The sequence below is a fragment of the Coregonus clupeaformis genome, chromosome 23, assembly GCF_020615455.1.
Source record: "Coregonus clupeaformis isolate EN_2021a chromosome 23, ASM2061545v1, whole genome shotgun sequence".
NCBI classification, from domain to species: Eukaryota; Metazoa; Chordata; class Actinopteri; order Salmoniformes; family Salmonidae; genus Coregonus; species Coregonus clupeaformis.
In genome coordinates, this window is record NC_059214.1 from 39,575,311 (window position 1) to 39,588,537 (window position 13,227).

Consider the following 13,227-nt stretch of genomic DNA (forward strand, 5'->3'; position numbering starts at 1 on the left):
CTACACACTACTGTAAATGGCTTTGGATTAAAGTGTCTGTTAAATATAGTATAGTATAGTACATAGGTATTCTATAACTTTCTGTTCTATAACCATCCCACCCATAATGCAAGCAGAGATGTTTGCATGCTAGTTTATCAGTGACTAATTATTTGATCTGTGGTTTCTCTGTGCTCAACAGAGTTCATCAGAACGCAGAGCAGACACTCCCTCAGACGTTTTCAATCCTCAGAGATCTGCCCAGCCACTGTTTGAGGTATTCACTCACCTGACCTGCCACTCTTACAGAAATGTAATCCATGATTACCTATTCTGTCCTCCAACCTCTCCTGGGTTGTGTCTTGGGGGTTGGGAAATAGGACAAAGACAAATCTCTGTGGCCTTTTCTCAGTTGGATTTGCTCAACTCCTGCATCCTCTCTCCTCCGTCCTCTCTCGCCTCCTTTAGAAAAAGGTCAAAGGTAATCGAGGAGAGGCGGCGTGGATGAAAATGCGCTTGTATGAAATGACTCCTTCTCCACTTGCATGTCATCAGGCAAACGTCTACGGGGTGGATCCCAAAATAAATGTGTAAAGTGATAAAAACATATTAAGTTAGTTGTGCAAGACATTTTATTGATACAATTATAAGTAGCATATTGTTTCTAAACCTGTGCGTGCTTTTCTCCTCCAACAAAACTAAAGCTGATTCAAAGCAGGAGTGGCAGATATCAAAACTCTTCTGCGAAGGATTACACATGACTATCCTTGATGGAAGGTGGCTATCGAGGAGGGGAGGACAGTCTTCCGTTCGCGTACTAACAAATTGACACTCGTTGACCACTTATCGGTTTCCAGGTCGCGAAGGAGAGAGTACGGAGGACAGAGGACGATCTTTTGCCCAAATGAAAATCTCCCTGTGTCGCTGTGACAATAGACAATAAAGTAATCTTCTTACTGTTCTCCCCCTCCTCCTCCCCTCAGACCTCTCTCCAGGAGGAGCTGCAGGCTAAGAGGAGGAGTCTGAATGTGTTCCGGACCCAGATGATGGATCTGGAAGTGTCCCTGATGAAACAACAGGCGTTAGTCTACCAGCACCTCAGTCACGACGAGAGGTAGGCTAGAGGCCCTCGCACTGGCTCGGACACGGATGTTAGCATAGTCTGTGACAGACAGACAGACATTCATGCATACAAGTGTCTTAATAGGGCGTTGGGCCACCACGAACCAGAACAGCTTCAATGCACCTTGGCATAGTGTCTGGAACTCTATTGGAGGGATGTGACACCATTCTTCCATGAGAAATTCCAACATTTGTTGTTTTGTTGATGGTGGTGGAAAACGCTGTCTCAGGCGCCGCTCCAGAATCTCCCATTAGTATTCAATTGGGTTGAGATCTGGTGATTAAGGCGGTCATTGCATATGGTTTACATCGTTTTCATGCACATCAAACCATTCAGTGACCACTCATCCTATACGGGCATAGCCATGGTAGCAACATTAATGGCCTGCCCAGCATTTTTATACATGACCCTAAGCATGATTTACATTTACATTTACATTTTTGTCATTTAGCAGACGCTCTTATCCAGAGCGACTTATGATGGGATGTTAATTGCTTCATTAACTCAGGAATCACACCTGTGTGGAAGCACCTGCTTTCAATATACGTTGTATCCCTCATTTACTCTAGTGTTTCCATTATTTTGGCAGTTACCTGTCCATACATCGTAACAGTGGTCTCTTTCCGTTTGTGATTGCCAGGCAGGAGACTGAGCAGCTGGAGAGTCTGCGGTCAGCAGTGAGACGGGAGCTCCAGGAACTAGAGCTCCAGCTGGAGGATCGGCTGCTGGCCATGAACGAACAGCTCTGCTCTGCCAGCCACCACAGCCTCTACCGCCGCCGCATGGTCGGTACCTGAAACTATACCTGGAAACACACACACACACACAGACAGGACTGACTGATACTCTCTCACCCTTTCTCTCACTCATAACTCCTAAACATGTTGGATAAATGGTTTGTCATGACTCAGTTTGCTCATGGCACCAGTACTGTGGGTTCCTCTGGGTTCTTCTCATTTGACATGACATCAGGCTAGATGTACATTACTACTCTTGTGTTAGTTGTTTAGCCACCCATCATATCATCACGTACCTCTTCTTTAATGTAACATTAGTGTTGTTGATATTTATCTCTCCTTTCTCCACGGTATGAAGAGTGGTCACAGCATGGACAGCCTGTCTAACACTTCTGCTCTGAGAGCTATGGAGCCGGTGAGTACCTGCAGTGGGTCTGGGCTGTTCTTTTCTAGGTTGTTCCTCTAGGCGGTTCCTCCTGTAATGGTGTGTGTTCTATTCATAGAAATAGAATGAACTTGCTTTCACTTCCTAATATTGGTATCGTCAATATGGCTGCAGGTCCACCCATCACAGAACATTCACTTAAATAGGAATGTCTGTTCTAGGAATTCTAATTCTACAGTGCATTCAGAAAGTATTCAGACCCCTTGACTTTTTCCAAATTTTGTTACATTGCAGCCTTATTCTAAAATTGATTACGTTTTTTTTTTGTTTTATCATCAACCTACACACAATACCCCATAATGACAAAGCATTTTGCACATTTATAAAAAATGTACTTAATATCACACTTGCATAAGTATTCAGACCCTTTACTCAGTACTTTGTTGAAGCACCTTTGGCAGCGATTACAGCCTTGAGTCTTCTTGGGTATGACGCTACAAGCTTGGCACACCTGTATTTGGGGAGTTTCTCCCATTCATCTCTGCAGATCCTCTCAAGCTCTGTCAGGTTGGATGGGGAGCGTCGCTGCCCAGCTATTATCAGGTCAGAGATGTTCAATCGGGTTCAAGTCCGGGCTCTGGCTGGGCCACTCAAAGCCATTCCTGCGTTGTCTTGGCTGTGTGCTTAGGGTCGTTATCCTGTTGGAAGGTGAACCTTCGCCCCAGTCGGAGGTCCTGAGCGCTCTGGAGCAGGTTTTCATCAAGGATCTCTCTGTACTTTGCTCCGTTCATCTTTCCCTCAATCCTGACTAGACTCCCAGTCCCTGCCGCTGAAAAACATCCCCACAGCATGATGCTGCCACCACCATGCTTCACCGTAGGGATGGTGCCAGGTTTTCTCCAGACGTGATGCTGGGCGTTCAGGCCAAAGAGTTCAATCTTGGTTTCATCAGACCAGAGAATCTTGTTTCTCATGGTCTGAGAGTCCTTTACAGTGTGGGGAAAAAGTATTAGATCCCCTGCTGATTTTGTACGTTTGCCCACTGGCAAAGAAATTATTAGTCTATAATTTTAATGGTAGGTTTATTTGAACAGTGAGAGACAGAATAACAACAAGAAAATCCAGAAAAACGCATGTAAAAAATGTTAGAAATTGATTTGCATTTTAATGAGGGAAATAAGTATTTGAACCCCTCTCAATCAGAAAGATTTCTGGCTCCCAGGTGTCTTTTTTATACAGGTAACGAGCTGAGATTAGGAGCACACTCTTAAAGGGAGTGCTCCTAATCTCAGTTTGTTACCTGTATAAAAGACACCTGTCCACAGAAGCAATCAATCAATCAGATTCCAAACTCTCCACCATGGCCAAGACCAAAGAGCTCTCCAAGGATGTCAGGGACAAGATTGAAAACCTTCACAAGGCTAGAATGGGCTACAAGACCATCGCCAAGCAGCTTGGTGAGAAGGTGACAACAGTTGGTGCGATTATTCGCAAATGGAAGAAACACAAAATAACTGTCAATCTCCCTCGGCCTGGGGCTCCATGCAAGATCTCACCTCGTGGAGTTGCAATGATCATGAGAACGGTGAGGAATCAGCCCAGAACTACACGGGAGGATCTTGTCAATGATCTCAAGGCAACTGGGACCATAGTCACCAAGAAAGCAATTGGTAACACACTACGCCGTGAAGGACTGAAATCCTGCAGCGCACGCAAGGTCCCCCTGCTCAAGAAAGCACATATACATGCCCGTCTGAAGTTTGCCAATGAACATCTGAATGATTCAGAGGAGAACTGGGTGAAAGTGTTGTGGTCAGATGAGACCAAAATCGAGCTCTTTGGCATCAACTCAACTCGCCGTGTTTGAAGGAGGAGGAATGCTGCCTATGACCCCAAGAACACCATCCCCACCTTCAAACATGGAGGTGGAAAACATTATGCTTTGGGGGTGTTTTTCTGCTAAGGGGACAGGACAACTTCAACGCATCAAAGGGACGATGGATGGGGCCATGTACCGTCAAATCTTGGGTGAGAATCTCCTTCCCCTCAGCCAGGGCATTGAAAATGGGTCGTGGATGGGTATTCCAGCATGACAATGACCCAAAACACACGGCCAAGGCAACAAAGGAGTGGCTCAAGAAGAAGCACATTAAGGTCCTGGAGTGGCCTAGCCAGTCTCCAGACCTTAATACCATAGAAAATCTGTGGAGGGAGCTGAAGGTTCGAGTTGCCAAACGTCAGCCTCGAAACCTTAATGACTTGGAGAAGATCTGCAAAGAGGAGTGGGACAAAATCCCTCCTGAGATGTGTGTAAACCTGGTGGCCAACTACAAGAAACGTCTGACCTCTGTGATTGCCAACAAGGGTTTTGCCACCAATACTAAGTCATGTTTTGCAGAGGGGTCAAATACTTATTTCCCTCATTAAAATGCAAATCAATTTATAACATTTTTTACATGCGTTTTTCTGGATTTTTGTTTTGTTATTCTGTCTCTCACTGTTCAAATAAACCTACCATTAAAATTATAGACTGATCATGTCTTTGTCAGTGGGCAAACGTACAAAATCAGCAGGGGATCAAATACTTAATTCCCTTTGGCTTAATTCTTAATTCCTTTTGGCAAACTCCACAGTGTGCCTTTTACTGAGGAGTGGCTTCCGTCTGGCCACTCTACCATAAAGGCCTGATTGGTGGAGTGCTGCAGAGATGGTTGTCCTTCTGGAAGGTTCTCCTATCTCCACAGAGGAACTCTGGAGCTCTGTCAGAGTGACCATCGGGTTCTTGGTCACCTCCCTGACCAAGGCCCTTCTCCTCCGATTGCTCAGTTTGGCCGGCCGGTCAGCTCTAGGAAGAGTCTTGGTGGTTCCAAACTTTTTCCATTTAGGAATGATGGAGGCCACTGTGTTCTTGGGGACTTTCAATGCTGCAGAAATGTTTTGGTACCCTTCCCCAGATCTGTGCATCGACACAATCCTGTCTCGTAGTTCTACGGACAATTCCTTCGACCTCATGGCTTGGTTTTTGCTCTGACATGCACTGTCAACTGTGGGACCTTATATAGACAGGTGTGTGCCTTTCCGAATCATGTCCAATCAGTTGAATTTACCACAGGTGGAATCCAATCAAGTTGTAGAAACATCTCAAGGATGATCAATGGAAACAGGATGCACTGGAGCTCAATTTCGAATCTCATAGCAAAGGGTCTGAATACTTATGTAAATAAGGTATTTCTGTTTTAAATTTTTTATACATTTACAAAAACTTTAAACTTTTATTTTTGCTTTGTCATTATGGGGTATTTTGTGTAGATTGAGGAACATTATTTATTTATTTTTTTACATTTTTTATTTTAGTCATTTAGCAGATGCTCTTATCCAGAGCGACTTACAGTTAGTGAGTGCATACATATTATTATAAAATTTTTCATACTGGCCCCCTGTGGGAATTGAACCCACAGCCCTGGCGTTGCAAGCGCCATGCTCTACCAACTGAGCTACACAGGGCCATTTTAGAATAAGGCTGTAACGTAACAAAATGTGGGGAAGGGTCTGAATACTTTCAGAATGCACTGTATGGTTTTACTCTTGTCGCACTTCACTGTGACATGCTTGTGGTTTGTGTGGTTTCTCCCTCCAGATGTCGAACCTGCTGATGGAACCGCTGTACCTGCAGACAGAGCTGGGCTATGAGGGCGGGGCGGAGGGCAGACCTAGCATGGCACCCACCCCGAGCTCAGGCCGCTCCTCCAGGTCAGCCAGTCCAATGAGGTCCTTCGGATGTCACCCAGGCCCCTCCCACACCCCAGAGCTGCCTCTCCCAGGCCCCCAGAAGACAGAGGTGTACCGGGCCTCCATCTCCCTCACCCCAGCCCCCCCTCCACGGCCTGGTGCCTCCACAGGGGCCCCCCAGGGCCAGATCAGTCCTCCAGAGGCTCAGTACCATACCATAGCCCAGGCACTGACAGGAGAGCAACATCCAGAGGATCGAGCACAAGGAGAGGACAGAGGAGGAAGAGGGGCAGCTGTAGACCCCCACCTGCTAGAGGAGAGGGGTAGGGAGGGAGGAAGAGGAGGAAGGTTAGGAAGAGGAAGGGCAGACAACCCCCAGCTACAGCAGCTCATCAAGGAGGTTAGTGAGCTCAGTGTGTTCTAAGATTTGTCCTTCACTGAACTATGAGTGCTCAAATTGGACTCTGCCCAGTGCCTGCCAGTATTTGTGTTTGAGGTGCAATAACAAATGCCAATATCACCCAGGACATGTTTTATTATGTCCTTGGCTGACGGACAAGGTTACTACATTCTTATTGACAGACGATTCCGCTCATGAAAAATCATTCACTGAGCTGATTTAAGAGCTTGGCAGGGGACAAATGCAGCACATTTTGAAGCTTGAAAATGGAAGTTGGATTCCACAGGAACCTATGGCTATACTATAGGACTACTTCTTAGTCAGTGGCCTGATGTCAGTGTTTGGCAGGGCTTTAAAGATGGAATCTGCATTAAGGGGAAATTACACAACTGGCCACCCCACCACTGTTGTTATTGTTTTTTTTGCCGAGGTGAGGAGCATCGTGCAGCATGGTGAAAAAAATGCTGTACATATTGTGCTCTTTTATTGCGCGTGCATTGATGTCCAAGCGGGAAAAACAGTGTTCGTTGTTTGCAGTAACATCTTTGTTGTTGTAATGTTGCAAACGGAAGTGGCAGGTTCACCATTTAAGGATTTCAGCTTGAATTGTTTTGAGGGATGAGAGGTGTCTGTCAGTGTGCGTTTTGTGTTTCACACATCTGTTTAAAATCAACTTTATTTATGAAGCCTGATTACAGCAACAGAACAGGGTGTACTGCCAATACTGGGTCGTGTTCATTAGAGCACTCTGTGGCAAAACGTTATGCAACGATAAACAAGCATTTCTTAATGGACAAGTTCTGATGGCACCTCCTTGTTTCACTCAGTTTCTGAGCATTGTCTTCTGTTTGAATGTAGTCAGTTCTTCTGTCCCTACCTATCAAAGAGACCATTGATTGATTGATTAATTGATTAGTCTCTCTGTGTAACTTCTGTCCTCTACCTCAGATCAAAGAGAGCCTTGCTGATGAGATCCGACAGGAGATAGCCAACGAGCTCCTAGCGGCCGTATCTCCACGACGATCACCTGTGTTGGCCAGAGAATACCCCCTGTTAGACTGTTGACAGGTCCCACATCTGAGGTGTGTCTGTCATTCTGCGGGTAGAGAAGCTCTCTGTTCATACTGAAAGTCATCTCTGAGTATTTCTTCACTAAGCCATGAATATCCTTTCATGTTATCTACACCCTGCCGTAACTAGAATCCCTGTAGCAATCCACCACACCTGATCCAGCGGAGCCTAGCTCAGTTCAATTCATACACTTGTACAAATTGGTTCTTCAAGCCAAATAGACCTGTTGCGATTCAGCTATCCGCTGGCATCTCTATAGCTTTCGGCTAGTGCCCCTATTTCTTGATGTGTAAAGAGTGTTGTTGTTTTCTCCTGCAGTTGAAGATAACCACTGGTGAAGCCTGCTAAAGTCTACCCATTCTACTCAACCTGAACACTGGTGAAGCCATGCACCGAACAGCACAACAACCTTTTACCACTGTTTCTACTATTTCCAGAGAGTCTGATGATGGCAGAGACCTTAACACTGTTTCGACCTTTGAAGTAGAGTTTTATTTCTATGGTTTCTACTCCAGAGAGTCTGCTGACCGACAAATACTCTGGGGCTTCATTTATAACCGTTGCGTAAATTTCATACTAAATATCTGCGTGCGCCATTTCTGAAAAGACTGCATATGTACACAAATATTGAGATTTATAAACTTGCCATACATACATATGTATACTGTTATAAATCAGACCCGTCCTGAAACTGTGCGCGAGTGAAAGAGCATTAGAACTCCGTCAGAAAAACGCCCATCATTCACCTTTTATGGTGACAATAACGCCCTTATTTGCTGTATACTTTGGAAGTACTCGACTTAGGCCGAGGCAGTTTTCTAAACGCAATAGCGAACTTGATCAAATGTCTTTGGAGGTGATTGCGTAATGTTAAACTTTTGCAGTGACATTTGCTGTAGGCCTAGGCTACAAAAAGTTTATGAAAGACAACAACAATTGCAAATTGCTGTGGAGCAGTAAGCAGACCGTTTGAATTTAATAGGGCCTAATGTTTTGCATTTACTTTTTCTCGAACCTATGCTGCGCTGCTGAACTGAACTGTCTGTTCACCTGTTAAATTCTACTGAATGTTATAAACCACGCTTCCTTTCTGATGCATAGAGCAAAATACTTGAAATAATAGCATATCTAATAGGCCCAATTAAATGAGAGATGCGCATGGTAATCTGTTGTAGGCTATGGCTACTTCGGGAATATGGACCCATAATGGCCAGAAAAGTTGAAGAATTTATTCTGCAATGGTTATGAAAAGTTGTATTATGTGTATAAATGTAATAGTGTCTACTCAAGAAATGTGAAATTACAGTATTCAGTCGTAAGCTACAGAAGTAACCTACAACCCGTCTGTTCCACCGTTAATAAAACTGCGCAACTCCGGAACAAAGGGCATAGAGCAAAATACTTGAAATAGCTTATCAATTTACTACTGTGAAGTGGGTCCAATTAAATGAGATATGGGACGAATGGTATCCTTGTTGTTGGCCTATATAGGCTACCTCGTGAGTATGAAACCATCACAGAAAAGGTGAGGAATTTATTATGCAATGATCACGGAAATGAAATAAATGATAGCCAGGGAAATAAATGCCTATGTCAATTTTTTTTTAATGCAAATATAAACTAAATATATTTTTGCTTTTCTCACTAACGGCAAGTTATTGCATCTTGTTATTAAACTGTTTATTGTTTTGCATAAGCGTGTCCATCATGTTCCCCATTTGCACAAAATATAAATGTACTTGCATGCTTGCAATGCAATACTTCAACCACTAGAAACTGTCGTACGCATGGTCTAAAGTCTGCGGGAAGGCGAGCACATTTTTACAACAAGTATAAATGCCAACTTTTGCGTGAACTGGCACACATGTTTTGGGGTATATTTTGTACCTACGCACGGTTTATAAATGAGTCCCCTGGTATCTTAACACCTGTATGCTGTGTGCCTTGGAGACACTAATGCTGCTGTATACTTGCTGTTATAGTGGAACTGTCTTGTTCTGTCTTAACCATCCTATTTCAAACACTCAGAATGTGACTTAGTGTGCTTATTTTGCTGAAGACTAACTACTGCATTACTCATGTTTTTTTTTTTTGAAGTTTTTTTGAAGTTTTTTTTAGTCATTTAGCAGACGCTCTTATCCAGAGCGACTTACAGGAGCAATTAGGGTTAAGTGCCTTGCTCAAGGGCACATCGACAGATTTTTCACCTAGTCGGCTCTGGGATTAGAACCAGCGACCTTTCGGTTACTGGCACAACGCTCTTACCCACTAAGCTACCTGCCGCCCGTCATGTGTTGTCAACAGGGGTGGAATTGGATGGAACATGCAGAACTAGAGTTCACAAAGTAAAATAATTTTGACATGTACAAAATGTGTTTGAAGTAACTGCCCAGTGTTTCCAGATTTCTGTGAAATATGACCTATAATTACTTACAATATGAGTGAAATAGTTTTCCTTCAATGTTTTTATTTTTTATTAGGTATGTTAAAAAGCTGCTTTTCTGTGTTGGAATGGTATGGGCGTACCCCAACAACAGAATGGTGTGGGTATACCGGTCATTAAAAATATTCACGCAAGTAGACCACTGATTGGCTAGCTCCTCCTCCTCAGGGAGATGACATCATGTTCTATGAGGAAATGGCAAGCATTTTTGAAACATTCTCTGAGTTTCTAAAGTAAAAAAATATATATATATATTAATGCTTTGGCAACAAATATGAGTATAGGAATAGTCAACAACATTATTTGTATATGAGTTAACAGAATATGAACTCTTAAAAGTGAGATTTTCACTGGGCAGTTCTCCAATTCCATCTCTGGTTGTCGGTGACGTTATGATATGATCCTGACGTTGTGTATGGGTTGTATTTAAGCACGTAGATGTGGTTCAGGGTGCATCTCTTGTCCTAAAGGTGAAAAATAGACTTAAGGCCTGGTAGAAGATAATAATGGTTGTTGGGAATTTAGTGTCTGCTGTAAATAACCATGCCCTCTTCTTCTAATGCCATCTATATGAGGAACTAACCAGACCTGGTTTCAAATACTATTTGAAATCTTTTAAATACTTTGATTGTTTGCTCAGCTTGCCAGTAGTGCCAGATGGGCGGGGTTTACCGTTTTGGGACTATTCTAATGGCTCATTAAGCCAGGCAAGCTCAGATAAAGTATTTGAACCCAGGTCTGGAACTAACTGTGCAATACATTTCACTGTCTCTGAACTTGAAAATATAAATAGTAGAAAGAGTATCTAGAGTTCTATCAGACGAGGTACTGTTCATTCTACTGTGTTTCTACTCTCCAGTTCAAGACAGCAGTCTGTCTCTATTATCTCTCTTTTTTATTACTCCTTTAAAGAAAATATCTCAGGGAAAATACATTTTGTGGTTTTAACGTCTATTTAAGATAAGAAATACAGGTAGGAATTTTTGTTAGTTTTTAATGTGAGACACTAACAAAAACACGCACCTGGGTCGTATTCATTAGGCACCAAACTGAGGAAAATGGATTGAATCGGGGAGGGACTAACTGGACTTACTTTCTGTTGAGTTTTTTAAAATAACGTTTTCCATTGTTACCCTAATGAACACAACCCAGGACAAAGGTGTGGAATGAATATAATGCATACATTTATCTTTAAGGGCTGCTTTTTAAAAACAGCAGTTGATGCAACCCTCTTAAACATGTTGTTTCTGGTTTGGACAAATTATATACATACTGTATATGTCTATGGTGTAGACTCTAGTACTAAATGCATGTAATCTATGTACTTATTTGAGTTTATCAAGCACAGCCACAGCCTAACAAAGCAGATGTCTTCCTAGAAGTCACAGATGGTGCACAAAGGGACAATTTGGGCACGTTAGCAAGTCTTTATTAAAAGAAAAAATCTGATTTATTGAATTTTCCATGTGGTGTATGTTAAAGGAAACTTCATTTAATAAAACAGGCTTTTAAAATTAAATATTGGTGCACCTAAAATATTGAAAGAATGCAAAAGGGACTCATTTCGTGGAATTACCCACTTACTGCATACCTGTAGATTATCTGTACTTACCTGTAGCTTACTTGTACATACTAATGGTCAAGCACAGACTAACATGCAACTTATATCTCTTTTCCCCTATATGCTGAACTGTGCATCACCCCTGAGGTGGCACCCAGTCGTTTGTCCGGCCCACCCTACACCTCCAGCCCCTGCCTCTAATTCTCTGGCATTTCCTCCAGAGGTATTAGGTGTTCCTGGGTCGTATGTGTTTAGAGGCACAGAATGACCTCGGAGCATAAATGGGCACCATTGATGGCAAGGCCAAAAACACACTGTTTGCGTCTCAAATGGCATCCTATTCCCTACATAGTGCACTACTTTTAACCAGGGTCAAAAGTAGTGCAATAGGGAATAGAGTGCCATTTGAGACGCAGAACTGCCCCAACCATGGGCACTGGGCCTGTGGGCCTGTTTGTGTGTCACTCAGTTTGACTTGGCGTGGTGTAAATAACAGGTCTGTGTTGCTGAGGTTATTACTTTTCTCTAAAGCGCTCCTTTATATTGTTTATATGGTTTCACTGTGGACAGCACATTGACACATTGAGAACTAAAGGGTTTTGTGTGAACATTACATCAGTGTACTGTGTTTTGTCTTCTTTTTCCAGCTTGGATCATCTGCCATTCCTAGACAGATGCCAGACACAGAGAAATGGGTCATTTATGGGTCATCAAAGTCCTCATTGAGGACTGTATGTCAGTATGTTGTCGTTTTGCCACCTCACTTAAATGGACGTTTTGGTCAGTCCTTACAGACTACTACATCATCCACAAACAAACATGTTATTTATTTGTATGTATTTGAACATTGTGGGAACATTAATGATGAATGAAATCAAATAAATCAAATAAATTAATTATGCATGTCAGGAGCTGGTCATTTTTCCAATACACCTATTATAGTGTTCGTATTTAATCAACACTGTCCAGTACAAGCATATAAGGCTATAACATCATTCGGATTAATGGAATAATTGTATGTGATTTTATAATGACATGGGGTAAAGAAAACTACTTTTTAACATGGCACCGTCTTGAACTGACACGTATTTTCCTGCATTCTAGACTAGAGCACTGAGTAGACCGATGTATTAAACTTCTGTGTTTAGTTAGAACTCAGGTGAAATCTATTAAAACGCAGTTTTTGGTGGGTCTGCGTTTCGAAAAGGTTTTGAATTTGAAAGCTAACGCAACCCCCGATCTGAAATATGAGGATAAATGGTGATTGGAGTTAGTGTCCCATTCCGAAATTGACCCAGGGCTTCCCCACTCGGACCCGATATGCACAAATACATTTATTTAACATGAACCAGGTTTCCAGCCAACCTTTATGCGAGTAAAGTACATGTTGGATATTTTATTTTACGACAGGCCTGATGGCAACAACACATTTGTAGGTCAACTTTCCAAATGTCAACAAAATACTATAAAAGTAGCCCACTGGGCACAGACGTAATTTCAACGTTTAGTTTTGATTTACATTTAGTAGTTGTCAACTAACATGAATTCAACTCAATATTCTCCGTTTATATATATGAGTGAGAAAATATGAATTGTTACTAATTTGTAAACTAGGACATGCCTGGAGGATTGAGAATTTTTCAGTTCCCTCCACTGTCTCAAGGTTCACATACCACTCAGGAAATGAGAGCGGGAGAGAGAAAGAAGTATGGAGGAAGATAGAGAAGGGGGGGTCAGTGGCTTCCTGAACTTGGGTTATCAATATTTAACATTGCACCTGCCTGGTCCCTTAGGGGGAT

At 42.7% G+C, this 13,227-nt stretch overlaps 1 protein-coding gene across 1 annotated transcript in view; it reads left to right on the forward strand.

Moving 5' to 3' along the window:
* The window catches only part of LOC121536148 (protein ITPRID2-like), a 34,883-nt gene extending 22,559 nt beyond the window's left edge, over positions 1 to 12,324 (forward strand). Inside the window, exons 11-18 of the mRNA XM_041843432.1 lie at positions 182 to 256; positions 963 to 1,093; positions 1,743 to 1,887; positions 2,198 to 2,254; positions 5,862 to 6,353; positions 7,302 to 7,435; positions 7,743 to 7,803; positions 12,076 to 12,324. Of these exons, the coding sequence (XP_041699366.1) occupies positions 182 to 256; positions 963 to 1,093; positions 1,743 to 1,887; positions 2,198 to 2,254; positions 5,862 to 6,353; positions 7,302 to 7,418 (1,017 nt within the window). The 3' untranslated portion in view covers positions 7,419 to 7,435; positions 7,743 to 7,803; positions 12,076 to 12,324. The remainder of the gene's footprint in view (positions 1 to 181; positions 257 to 962; positions 1,094 to 1,742; positions 1,888 to 2,197; positions 2,255 to 5,861; positions 6,354 to 7,301; positions 7,436 to 7,742; positions 7,804 to 12,075) is intronic.
* The last annotated feature ends 903 nt before the right edge of the window (positions 12,325 to 13,227 follow it).